The 11,928-nt window shown below is 40.8% G+C and overlaps 2 protein-coding genes across 4 annotated transcripts in view; both read left to right on the top strand.

Annotated features, from left to right (window-relative positions):
• Positions 1-6,547, top strand: part of anos1b (anosmin 1b) — a 43,898-nt gene extending 37,351 nt beyond the window's left edge. Inside the window, exons 9-15 of the mRNA XM_032524924.1 lie at positions 651-789; positions 2,331-2,561; positions 3,031-3,125; positions 4,223-4,385; positions 4,854-5,086; positions 5,468-5,611; positions 5,718-6,547. Of these exons, the coding sequence (XP_032380815.1) occupies positions 651-789; positions 2,331-2,561; positions 3,031-3,125; positions 4,223-4,385; positions 4,854-5,086; positions 5,468-5,608 (1,002 nt within the window). The 3' untranslated portion in view covers positions 5,609-5,611; positions 5,718-6,547. The remainder of the gene's footprint in view (positions 1-650; positions 790-2,330; positions 2,562-3,030; positions 3,126-4,222; positions 4,386-4,853; positions 5,087-5,467; positions 5,612-5,717) is intronic.
• An 801-nt stretch (positions 6,548-7,348) lies between these two features.
• LOC116694954 (sentrin-specific protease 1) overlaps positions 7,349-11,928 on the top strand; it is a 10,343-nt gene continuing 5,763 nt past the window's right edge. For all 3 annotated transcript variants that reach the window (XM_032524916.1, XM_032524915.1, XM_032524917.1), the window contains exons 1-3: positions 7,349-7,482; positions 8,429-10,161; positions 10,934-11,039. In XM_032524916.1, coding sequence (XP_032380807.1) covers positions 8,643-10,161; positions 10,934-11,039 — 1,625 coding nt within the window. In that variant the 5' untranslated portion in view covers positions 7,349-7,482; positions 8,429-8,642. The remainder of the gene's footprint in view (positions 7,483-8,428; positions 10,162-10,933; positions 11,040-11,928) is intronic.

Here is an 11,928-nt window from a genome sequence, read left to right as displayed (position 1 = left end):
ACACACACACACACACACACACACACACACACACACACACACACACACACAGCTGTTCAGACCATATGTTTTGTCTATCTTGAGAGTAATGGAAATACGTCAACCCCATTTTGTCTGCAGGTCACCAAAACTGCTTTTAACTTGCTTTTGTCTCATTCTGTCTTAAGTGTGCACACTTATATAACTGAACACACACAAACTTCTAAACACGCACGCACCCCTACACACACACACATACACACGCACACACGCGCACACACACATACACAAACTTGTTATCATCCAAGCATCTCTTTGTTGTGACTAGCTCAAATCCACGCAGACAGACAGACCTCATTGACTAAGAGCTTCTTAATGAGCTGTCAGTCAAACAGCGGGCTAATGCAAAACAGGTCTCCACTGTCAAAGCGGGAAACACACACACAAACACACAACACTCAAAGGGAGGATTATGATAACAGTAAAGACGATGAAGATTGTGGCAGTAACTGTATTGGCTATAGTGGAGATTCTGAGTTGGTTTTCAAATTTAAGGACACATCTAGCAAGTGAAAGTGAATAACGACAGAGTAAGAAGTAGCCAAGAACCACTGTTCCTAACCGTTAAGAAAACTTCTCTTTCTGTGTTCCCATTCTCTAATGTGTTATAGGCACAGTGTGAGCTGTGGCTGCAGGGTCTGCTGCCTGCTACTTCCTACTTCCTGTCTGTCCAGACGGTGACCTACTGGGGTCAGAAGCGGCTGAAAAGTCCCAGAGCCCAAATAGTCTTTAATACAATAACTGATACAGGTAAACAAACAAAGCATCTTCCTCCTCATGGTATACTTTTTATATTCAACAGTAAAACTGTTTACCACTACCACTATCCAATTTTTTTGTCATAATTTTAGTAGAATGTGGTTACGTAAAATGCATTAAAGAGTTGTACAGAGTTTCATATGGTGCATGTTGTGACTGCAACATCTGCAGTTACCTTAAGAACTAATTATTTTGATAAGAAATTTGCAGCTTTATATAGCATGAATACAGCATTCACACCATTGCCTCTCTTGGCAGTGTGCATAAGCATCACATCTTTAGAAGTCACTTAGAAATATATAAGTTAAAGGAAAGCTCCACTCTTCAGTAGGTTTTGTACAGTTATGTGTTGGAGGAACAAAACTGTAAGAATAAAGCTAAGTGTTGCTTAGTAGCCCAAGTAATGTAAACTGTAGCCTGAAGCCTTGTAAAGACCCCCTAGCAACCTTAATGCAAATAGAGACACACTCAAGTACATTTTTGTTTTGTTTTTAAGATTATTTTTTGGGGCTTTTCAGCCTTTAATTTTTGACATGACAGTTAGGTGAGAGAGGGGGAAGACATGTAGAAAATCATCACAGGTCAGATTTGAACCCTGGACCTCTGCGTTGAGGTATAAACCTCAAAGTATGTGTGCACTTGCTCTACCACTGATCCAACCTGGCCACATCAAGTACATGTTTTTGAACATTTCATTAACTTGTCATATCATTATTAGTTATAGTCCGCTGTACCATTTGCAAACAGAGCTGTACATTATTGAGTCAATGATTTTAGCTAGTAAGTCGTTAGTTTAGTTAGTTTGTGCAGAGCTGCAGAATTTACTGTCAGCATGTTTTGTGAGCCTACAGCTGCACTGTTTAAAAAAGTGGAAAGTAGTGATGTTAATGGTTGTCCAGGCAACAGAGGTATTTATAGGCGACCCGTCGGTCAGCCCAGCAGAGGATTGTAGCCAGCTGCAGCTCAATTATCAAACCACATACCAACAATTTTACATGGAACATATTGCCATTTATAATTTAGCAGCATTAATATTTGACACAGTCCACATATTGGCCTGGTTTTCCCCCTGAGGGTCAGTTAGGCCAGATAAAGCCAATTAGTGTTTCTATGTGAATTTAATAACGGGAAAGCTAGCTACCAGCTGCATCCTCGTCACCAGTTTATGATATTCCAGGCACAATGTAATACATTTATATAGTCCATGTGCTATATAACAAGTTTCAGACGTCACACACGTCATTCAGATGATGTGTTTTTGTGATGTTGTCGGTTATAGGCGAACAGCTTCTGTATTAATAATGCTTACTTTAGAGTGGTTAAGAAACTGCTTCTTCAAAACACGCATAAAAGCACAATGAATATCACTCCTGCATCTAAAGTTTTAAGTGGTTTGCTTCGTTGTTTACAAGCTTGAAACTCTGATTATTTTTTTAAACATTTTACTGTCCTCATTGCTGAAGACATACTGTCAAATCAGACAATGTTTTAAATTGTAACCTTTATTATTTTTCTCCTCTCCTGAACCGAAGGTGAAGACTTCTCCAATGAGCTTCCCTCATCTTCATTATCTCTTCCCTCCTCTCCTTCCCTCTCCTCCTCCTCCCCTTCTTCCTCTGACCTCCCCCTCTCATCCTCTCTGCCTCACCCTGAATCCCCCATTAACCCTGTCACCCCTGGCAACCTGCGCCTGGAGGTTGCTGCCCCTCATTACCATGACGACCAGCTGCAGGTCAAGGTTTTCTGGAAATGGTCTCACCATGGTGAGTTAATTTTGAAACACGCAACAAGTGAACAATAGAAAAGAAAAATAGATGCAAAAAAATATTCTTAGCAGCTAACATTGTTTTAAAAGTCCTGTCTTTCTTTTCTGTGACTGTTTGGTTGTCCAGATTCACGAAAATATCAAACACAATTCTAATTAAACTGCGTGCTTTTACTGATAAAATTTAACCAATTACACACAAATAACCCTCGCTCCACGTTCTTTAGCTGAGGCTTATTGTTGCAGTCTTTACCGACATGCATTCATTTAGAACTGTAGTCAAAAACCTGCATCATAAATGTCCACTTGTACTGTCCGGTTACTAAAAATGAAACCACACCTTACAACCAATCAGAATCCAGAGTTTTCCAGCACATTTTTTTCTTAGTTGTCAAATGTATACAAGATAAACACAAACACATGCCCACTTGTAATGTCTGTCTTGCTGCCTTGCTTTGGCTTTACAGGCAGGCAGAGACACCCTGGTCCATATATTTTGCGGTGGCGTCCACATACCTGCAGTACTAATGTTACGAGCACAGAGAGAACAACAACTGTGCAGGTACGGTATAACTTCCCTGGCCGAGTTTTATGTGTCTCTGTGTTTGTGAAACTGTGTATACAGTATGTCTTGGTTTTATGTGAGCATTGTTGTGTCTTTTTGTGTGTATGCGTATCAGAGATCCAACTTGACAGAGTTATGGTAAAAGTGATGTTAGGCAGAGACAGAGCGAGATAATGGCAGAAAGACAAAGTCACACACAGACAGAGGATGAGAGCCTTAGATATAAACGGCTTGAAACAAGCTTTTGAGAACTAGCAGTCAGACATAACTTTGACTTGGAACTCAGCTGGTCCGTTGGTAGCTAACGGTTAAGTTACTGACCATTATTAGTAGTTTTAGTTTAACTACATGTAAATAATAAATCTTTTATCTGCTCTATACTGACATACAGAAAGTAGAACCAGCCTCGCTGGTATCTTTGGTCCTTTTGGTATAGCAATATGTGCTGCACAGCTGACAATATAGTTGCTGATGCTCATAGGTAGCGATTGTAAACAGTACCCAAGTAACATGGCGGCAATTATCCAGTTAGTTATGACGTAATGTTGCATCTATTGTTTTGTCTCTCTGCCATCATCTCGCTCTGTGTCTGCCTAACATCACTTTTACTAAAACTCTGTCAAATCCCTGCCCAATATTGCTTTATTGAAATATAAAAGAATGACAGGAAGGGGTTTGAATGAGAATGATCTATTGAAAAGAGATTTGCAGAACCATCTCAGCAGTGACTACTATTACAGTTTATCTCAATTGCTATGACACATTTTCTCAAAACTGTAAACCAAATTCTCAAACTATATTCACAAAACACTAGCCTGGATGCCAGCCAAACTTAGCCCATAACATAGAACTTAGCCCATAACAACGTTGCAGGTTGGCAGCGTTGCCAACCTGCAACGCTGCCAAGTGCAGCTTCAAACTGTGGTGTTTATTTTAACATGGAGCTAACAAGCTATATGAGACAGGTTCCCAAACAAAAATAGGGGTAAGGTGTATATTTTAAGGAACCCTGTAATATGTCAGTCTTAACAACCAGCTATGTTCAGTTCAAACACTCTTTTTATTCCTAATTTAACTTGATTTTCTCTCTCCAGGGCACCCATCACACCATCACAGGCCTGCTGTTCGCCTGTAAGTACCGGGTCGCCGTGGCAATGAATGCCAACCTGGGGTCAGAGGCTGTTGCCTGGGTAACAACCCCGACTTGCTCCTCCATCCGGGTTAGAGGAGGCAAAGCTTTGCCATGCAACACTGAGGGTAAGACTAACTAAAGACACACACACACACACACAGAGAGAGAGACACACACACACACACACAAACACACACACACACACACACACATGCACACACATACACACACACGGCATATAAGCATTGTTACATTAATCTTTATTAAGCCTGTAACCCCTAAATGCCTATATTTAAAAGGTAGCTCTTGAAAGTGGTTTCCTTGTCTTCTTTTGGGAACAGTAACCGAAAACATAGCACAAACACGAAGTACAAACTTGCACTCATTGAAACACTACATATCGCAAAATTCCAGTTGTATCAGTGACCAAAAAACCTTTCCTACCACCAAATAATTGCTATTATGAAAAAACTTTGATTATTGGTATTGACATTTTAGCATAAAAATTGTCATATTAAACATTATAAGAAATCATTTTAAAGTGTTCTTCTGTCATAAGTGAGAAACTGTTTTGTGTCCTTTATTGGTGTCAGAGCGCCTCCTGTCAGGCAGAAAGGTGGTACTGCGTCCAGAACGACTAACTGCAGACTTTCAGCAAGTCAATGGAACCCTGCTTACGACGCTTCGCTGGAGGATGTCCCATCATGCCCTGGACCCGGCAGCTGTAGAGGGGTTCCAATTCACCTGGACGTTGCAATCAAGGGTTACCACTGCAACAGAAGGGCAGGAAGTCTCACTCATCTCCCAGACACAGACAATCGCACCGGTGAGACACGAAAAGAGGTCTATGTTGTGTTATGCTGTAGCAGCTGGAGGAAAATGCCTTAGAAATATGAGAGGGATGTGTGCCTGTGTGTGTGTGTGTGTTTGTGCCTGTGTGTGTGTGTGTGTGTGTGTGTGTGTGTGTGTGTGTGTGTGTGTGTGTGTGTGTGTGTGTGTGTGTGTGTGTGTGTTCATTTTGGATGATGAATCAGCCTTTCAACATTCAAAGAATAAAAAGTTTAAAAGATTAAAAATAATTTCACAATGACACAGCATTTACATATTGTACAATGAAGGATTAATGCAGTGACATTCTATATTTTTGTTATTGCCAAGGTGTACCTGTGTGTCTGTGAACTTACAGTACCCTGCTTCACCTCCACAGTCTCAGCGGTCGGTGTCAGTTAATGGTCTTCAGGCTGACAGTGTTTACAAGCTCCAGCTCCAGGTGCTAACAGCAGGGGGCATCAACGGCGCCGCAATCACAAAGACCATACAAACTCCAGCTATCAACACAACACTCTGATTGGTAATTGGGCTTTCTCAGCAAGACACTGCTTTTTTGTGACACACTTTTTTATCTGTGTACATGATAAAATCGCATACATTTTAATCCTACCAATCATTTCTTCTAGGCACTAACCCCACAGCTGTCACCGTCTGCTGCATCACAGTCATCTACTCAAAAATCCCCTTCACCACTGTCTTCCACCATTACTTTCATTACAGTGCAGAAAACATGACCAAAGCTGTAAAATAAAGAATGTTTCTCTGTGTAAAGTAGATCACTGTCATATCTGAACGTATTTCCTACTCTGACCCCCCACCCCCAATACTTTAATCACTTTTCAAACATCATGAAGGTTGTGAGCTCACTTTAAATAGCAAAAGAAAATCAATCATTCATCTCGTCAATTATTAATCTGGCTGCAGTTCTAAAGGCTAAGTCAATATCGTTTTGTACAAATTGTATGAAAAAAAAGAAATAAAATGTACCTGTACTTGGTGCCAGTTTAAAAAAGCACTATGTATTTACAGTTAGTCTAGAAACGCGTATCCTTTAACCATATTTTTTCTATTTTTGTATTAAAAGCATTTTCCAAATGATTCCACTTGGCATTAGTGCCACAGCGCCGCAGCGATGCAGGACATGTATGTGAAAAGTCAGACTCCTTGCATGGCTGCATCTGTACATGTTTGGTGTTTAGATGGGACTAATCAGGTCATTTCTAAGCATCTCAAATCACTTGAGCCAAATGACACTTGTAAAGAGACTTATAATGCCTGTTGTTTTTGATCGTGCAAGTAGAGAATGATATAGCACTGACCTTGTGTACAAATAGAAATGTAAAGCAACAGACTGACTGTGTTTATTTTCCTGCATAATCTGCTACATAATTTTTGAGTTGGTGAGCTAAAACCTTGAATTAAGCTCAAATATATTTTAATATTGTATTCATATGTTAAGAAGCTAATTCTTCAGTCAAATTGGTCTGAATTTGCTTGGATTACATATTTGTGCCTTGTGCGGCATTACTTTGCGTTAAGGTACACCTGTCTCACTTTTCCAGACCATCCTCCACGTGGTACATCCCTTTCACTAATCAATAATATGTGTCATTTTTACAAAGTAAATATATACCTGTAGTAGATGCCTTTGTTTTACAAAAGTCATGGCGTTACTTTGAAAAGGTATCTTTGGTGTCAAGCAACTAGTAGGCCTATTCATAATGTTAATTCTCTCTATGCAACCTCTGTGACATTTTACCGTTAATAATTATGTACTTAATTTGTTTACTTTTGGACCTTTAGTTTTATTTATTGTTTTCCTGTTTTAGTGTTTTGTAATTAAAGATTATCAAGATACATTGTGTGTTGTGTCAGCGATTTGTTGGTTAGAAATTATAATAACAGTTTGTATCATATTTAGCATTATATTGAAAATCATATTTTGTCATTCTTTTCCCTTAATCTAATATGTTCCTTTTTTTGCTATTGCAACATGGACTAATTACATGCACTTATATTTACAACAGAAAACGTCACTGCGATATTTTATGCCTAAATAGTCGAAGTAAGAAGGTTAAAATGAAAGACAAGAAGTGGAATTTGAAGGTTATAGGATTGTATAACAAAGTATAAATAACTGTTAAAAATACATATTATATATATATATATATATATATATATATTAACAGTAGAGGGCAGCGATAGGCCATTGCAGCGTACCAGAAGAAGGAATTTGAAGGTTACTTTGAGAAAGCGCCGAAAGCATTCGGACCGATCCGGACGCAACCGAAGCAGAGACCGACGTCGTGACGCAATCAATAAGCGACGACAGCTTGAATTGTTTATTCAAATCGTGGTCAGACCAGACGGAACTGTTATTTCGTAGACAAGGTGGTGTATGCTGATGACTTTCTTCCCCTCTCTTTGTCATGCTTCTGGTTTATAACCTAAATAACGTCAGATACTAATTCGCAGCTCCTCTTCTGTCTTTAGGCGCCTCCAACTTCCTACTGACAATGGAGGAAATGTGTGGTCGCTTCTTTGTGTTTTCGCCTATGTTTTGGCTGCAGCTAGCTTACTTAGCTTAGCTTGCCTTCAGGGATTGACTAACTTATGCAAAACTTTGTAAAATGCAATTACTTTACCTTGACCTAGTTAAATTATCGGATGGCCCGTTATATTCTTAAATGATGTGTGTGCATGCTCCAGCAGCCTGGTGCCCAATGCCACTAACGGCACCTGAGCTAACGTAACGTTTGTTTTTATTAAACTTCATAACTTGATTGTGTGAATTTTGGCAAACGCTGGAAAATATGTTAGAGAAGACAAGCGAAGCTGCTAATGGCTAATTTATCTGCATATACACTGATTATTTGTAGCTCAACAATTGTCGCTGCTATGTTGCTAACGTCAGCTAACTACGAGTTTAGCTTCCGAACGAAATACCACCTCTTGTAAAATGTGAAAATAACGTTACTAAATGCACACAATGTCAGTTGACTACTTGTGAAGTCGGGATATCTTTTGCGCAGTTAGTTGGAAGCTCAAACAAATGAACCACATACTGTATCTCTGAACAGTGTTAAAAAAAAACGTCATTGTAGTTGCTACTTCAGTTTGGCAATCGTCTCAAACAGTAATGTTAAATGAATATGATTTTCTGCTGAATATGGAAAAGATGTTTTTTTATTTTAATTTTTTTATTTATTAATTTTTTAAATAATGACCCATTCACATTTAAACCATAATTTATTTATTTGAGGAGCTTGCAAACATATCTTTCATTAGCTCTGATTCTCTCTCCCTATTCTTCCTCTGTTCCACTTGCTCTAATTAGGAGACCATGGTGGAGCTGTCTAGTCAATGACCTCTATGGTGGGAACAACTTTTTTTTTCTACAAAGGAAAAGCACTTTACTGAAGAATACCTGAAGGGAAGCGTCAGCATAACAACCAAGGAAGGAATAAACTACTAGACCAAAGGGAAGGAGAGGAGAGGACTGTGGAGAGGGATGTGTTGGGGATGGGGTTGAAGAGCCAAAGGAGGACGTCATGGTTCACAGCGGCGCTGCATCCCCAATGAAAACAACACCATCAGCATCACCTCATTTAACTGTTGCTGCTAAAGCAGCTCCCCCTCTAGTGCCTCCCTCTGAAGATGCTACAGATCAGGACCTAACGCAAACCAATCTCTTCACCCCAGACCTTGCCTCCAACTCAGACTTGACCCAGCCCTTTACTTCAACTCCTGCTGATCCAGCTCCCCCTGTTGTAACTCCAGCAAAAGCTGTTACTTCTAACTCAAGCCCAGCATCAGCCTGGTCCTCTCCCCAGACACCTAGCACCACTCAAAACCCACTACTCAATGGCCGTACATCAGGCAGAAAGAGGACTCCTAAGGCATGTGACTGCTGTGGCCCCAACAGTAAAGGACACAATACCCAAACCTCGGGCAGAGGGAAGGCAAGAGGGAGAGGGAGGGGGAGGGAGATGAGCAGGGACCTTAGGGACACCACAAAAAGGAAAGTGGATGGCCAGCTGACAGGTTTAAAATGTTTTGATTTGACCAAGGAGGCGGCAGAGGAAGCAGAGGATGAAGGTGACACATATGAGAAGGTGCAAAGGACTGAATTAGTGGCTGATATTAAGTCACAAACGCCTGTTGCTCGCCCTGTCACAGTCTCCCTGCAGGATGGACCAATAACGAGCTATGTTGCTCCAGAGAAAAGGGAGACACTGAAAAAGGAAGACATGTTGATAGAAGGGTCAGGGGGGAGAGGAGGTGGAAATAGCAGGACTGTGGAGAAGATATTGTTGGGAATGGCAGGCAGGGCAGCACCAGTAGTTAGAGGGAGGGGAAGGGTGGGAGCGGTGGCATCTATGTCAGCATCAAAAACAGAAGTAGAAGTTGAAACAAAAAGGGGATGTGTAGGTGGTGTTGTCATCAGTTCTAAAAGTGATTCCCTAGCTCCGTTAGTGTTTGTGCAGAGGCCAAGGCAAAAGAAAGATGCAGAGATGGACCATGGAGAGAAGACTGACCCCAGCTCAGTTAAATCTCCATTAGTCAATGGAGACACGGTAAACCTAAGTGACACTGAGCCTGAAGAGGAGGCGAAGGAGGGTAACATGATCAAGTGTGAAATGACAAATGGACTAATGTCTGTTTCGCAGCAGTTGGGTCTTGCTTCAAGGTCAGGATCTCCCCAGGACCTGGACTCTGGAATGCAGTTGGACAAGACTCCTGACAGAACAGACTCCATGTCTGTACCAGTAACTATGTCCAATGGAAATGTCCCCATACCAACAAACCACTGCTCCGCACTTATGGAGGTGGAAACTTCTCATCCAGCTTTGGTGGCTCCTCCGTTCCAGGGCTTTATTACAGTGTGCCGCCTGCAGCACAGCTGGGCATTAAGAGACCACGGGCTGTACTGTCATCCTGGAACCTGGGAGAGGGAGGGGGTGGAAGAAGTTCGGGGCAAAGAACAGTCGGAACTAACAAACGGACAAGAGGTGGATGGAGAGCAACAGAATAAAGAATCCCTGGAGCAGCTTACTGATATGATCCATGGTAAGAGTTTTTCGCAATGAAGCAACGTAAATCATTGATCTTGTTCCACACAGACTGAAAGAAGTAAGTGCTGAGGATAGCGCTTTTTCTGTCATATGACACTCATAAAAAGGGTCTTTTTTCATGAAACATTTACACACAGAACTTTTATGGAATATTTTTGTATTTTCAAAATAACATCTGAATATTCTGGGTAAGACCTAAAATTATTGGTAGTCAAGACAATTTTTGAAGCTGATACGCACAAACTCTTTTCATGTGTTGTGACTTGGTTAACAAGCATAATACTAAAAACAGTCCGGAAAGGTATTTTTGCCTTCAGGACAGACCTAATTGAACTCTGATTCACCAAGGTTTTCACATGGTCATGAACAAATTGGTCATCTGCACATGTTTCATGGGTCAGAAATGGGAATTGCATTTATCTCTCTTATAATTTTAAGAGACAACACATCGTTCTGTCCTCTTGGAATAAAGTTTTGCATTTTTGTTGCCGGGCACCATGTTTGCATCACTAATGTTTGCAAATGAAAAATTGCAAGCAAAAACTGTTTCGGTGACAAGTGGCAAAGGGTGTGCAAATATCAGCTTTGTTACTCGAGTCGGATCCACATCCCATTACCTTTTGAATGTATTAGCACGCAGACCTGAACAGACAGTTCCGTGATTGTCAGCAATGGATTCAGAAACACCAGAGAAAACAAAACTGCTCATCTTCTGAATAACAACATGTTTGTTATTTCGCTAACAGATCATATATCCTCTCTTTCAGAGTTTCTGGAGAGCTTCTACATGAAGTACGGCAGTTTCGTTCCTCTTAGTGAGACTGATGTTCTGGAATATCTAAAGACGAAAGGCAACTCTGACCTCAGCAATAGGTTAGTCCACGCACACACACACTTAGTCCACCCACCCACACACACACTTGTTCTTGTGGCTAGGCTTGCACGATTATGTCCACAATGAGAATCAAGATTATTTTGACCAATATTGAGTTCACGATTAATTATCACAATTATTTGTTGATTTTAACCAAAACAGATTTTATTGTCACATAGGCTATTTATTTAACTGCTTTCACATCCATATTGTGCTACATTCCTCTTATGTTGTATGTTGTACACATACAGCTGCAACACATGTAAATGAAAATTATTTGAAATAAATAGCCAAGGGTGTGTTTAAAAAAAAAAAAAAAAAAAAAGTATCTCTCAGAAAGCTCCTTCCCTTGTTTTCAACAATAACGGATTAAAAGAGCTAGGGAGAGAGGGGGAGTGCGATGGACGTACTCACAGAGTGACGGCTGACTCATGATGAATGGGTCCAGCACGGGTTGAATGGCGGGTCAGCAGAGTTACACACGTGGTGTGTATGAAATGACTGTATTGTCACTGCGCTGCATTTTTATGAACTATGATATTCTGGCCATGGGTCATATCTTGCACCCAGGCCCAGCAGCCTCCATCTCACACGCTATTACTCTACAAACACAAAACTACAAAGTTAGTTGTATTCAATAACTTCATCTGCGTTCTTTGCCGTGGCCGCCGCAATATCAGAGTTACCAGCAGAAACACTGGTACAAATGCAGGTTTTCCTGTCTTGCTTAACAATATACAGCTGTGTTAATAACAATTAAAACTGAATTGTCAGAAGTGTGGACCGGTGCTGTCGGCGCTGTGTCTCTCCATGCTGCTGGGAACCCTGTGTGAGTTAATGGGGGCGGGGCGGAGAGTAAGATACAAACACAGGCACGGCTTTACAGAA

The sequence above is a fragment of the Etheostoma spectabile genome, chromosome 9 (assembly GCF_008692095.1).
Source record: "Etheostoma spectabile isolate EspeVRDwgs_2016 chromosome 9, UIUC_Espe_1.0, whole genome shotgun sequence".
In the NCBI taxonomy this organism is placed as follows: domain Eukaryota; kingdom Metazoa; phylum Chordata; class Actinopteri; order Perciformes; family Percidae; genus Etheostoma; species Etheostoma spectabile.
The sequence above is the reverse complement of the archived record's forward strand: the minus strand, read 5'-3'. Positions and strand labels throughout refer to the sequence as shown.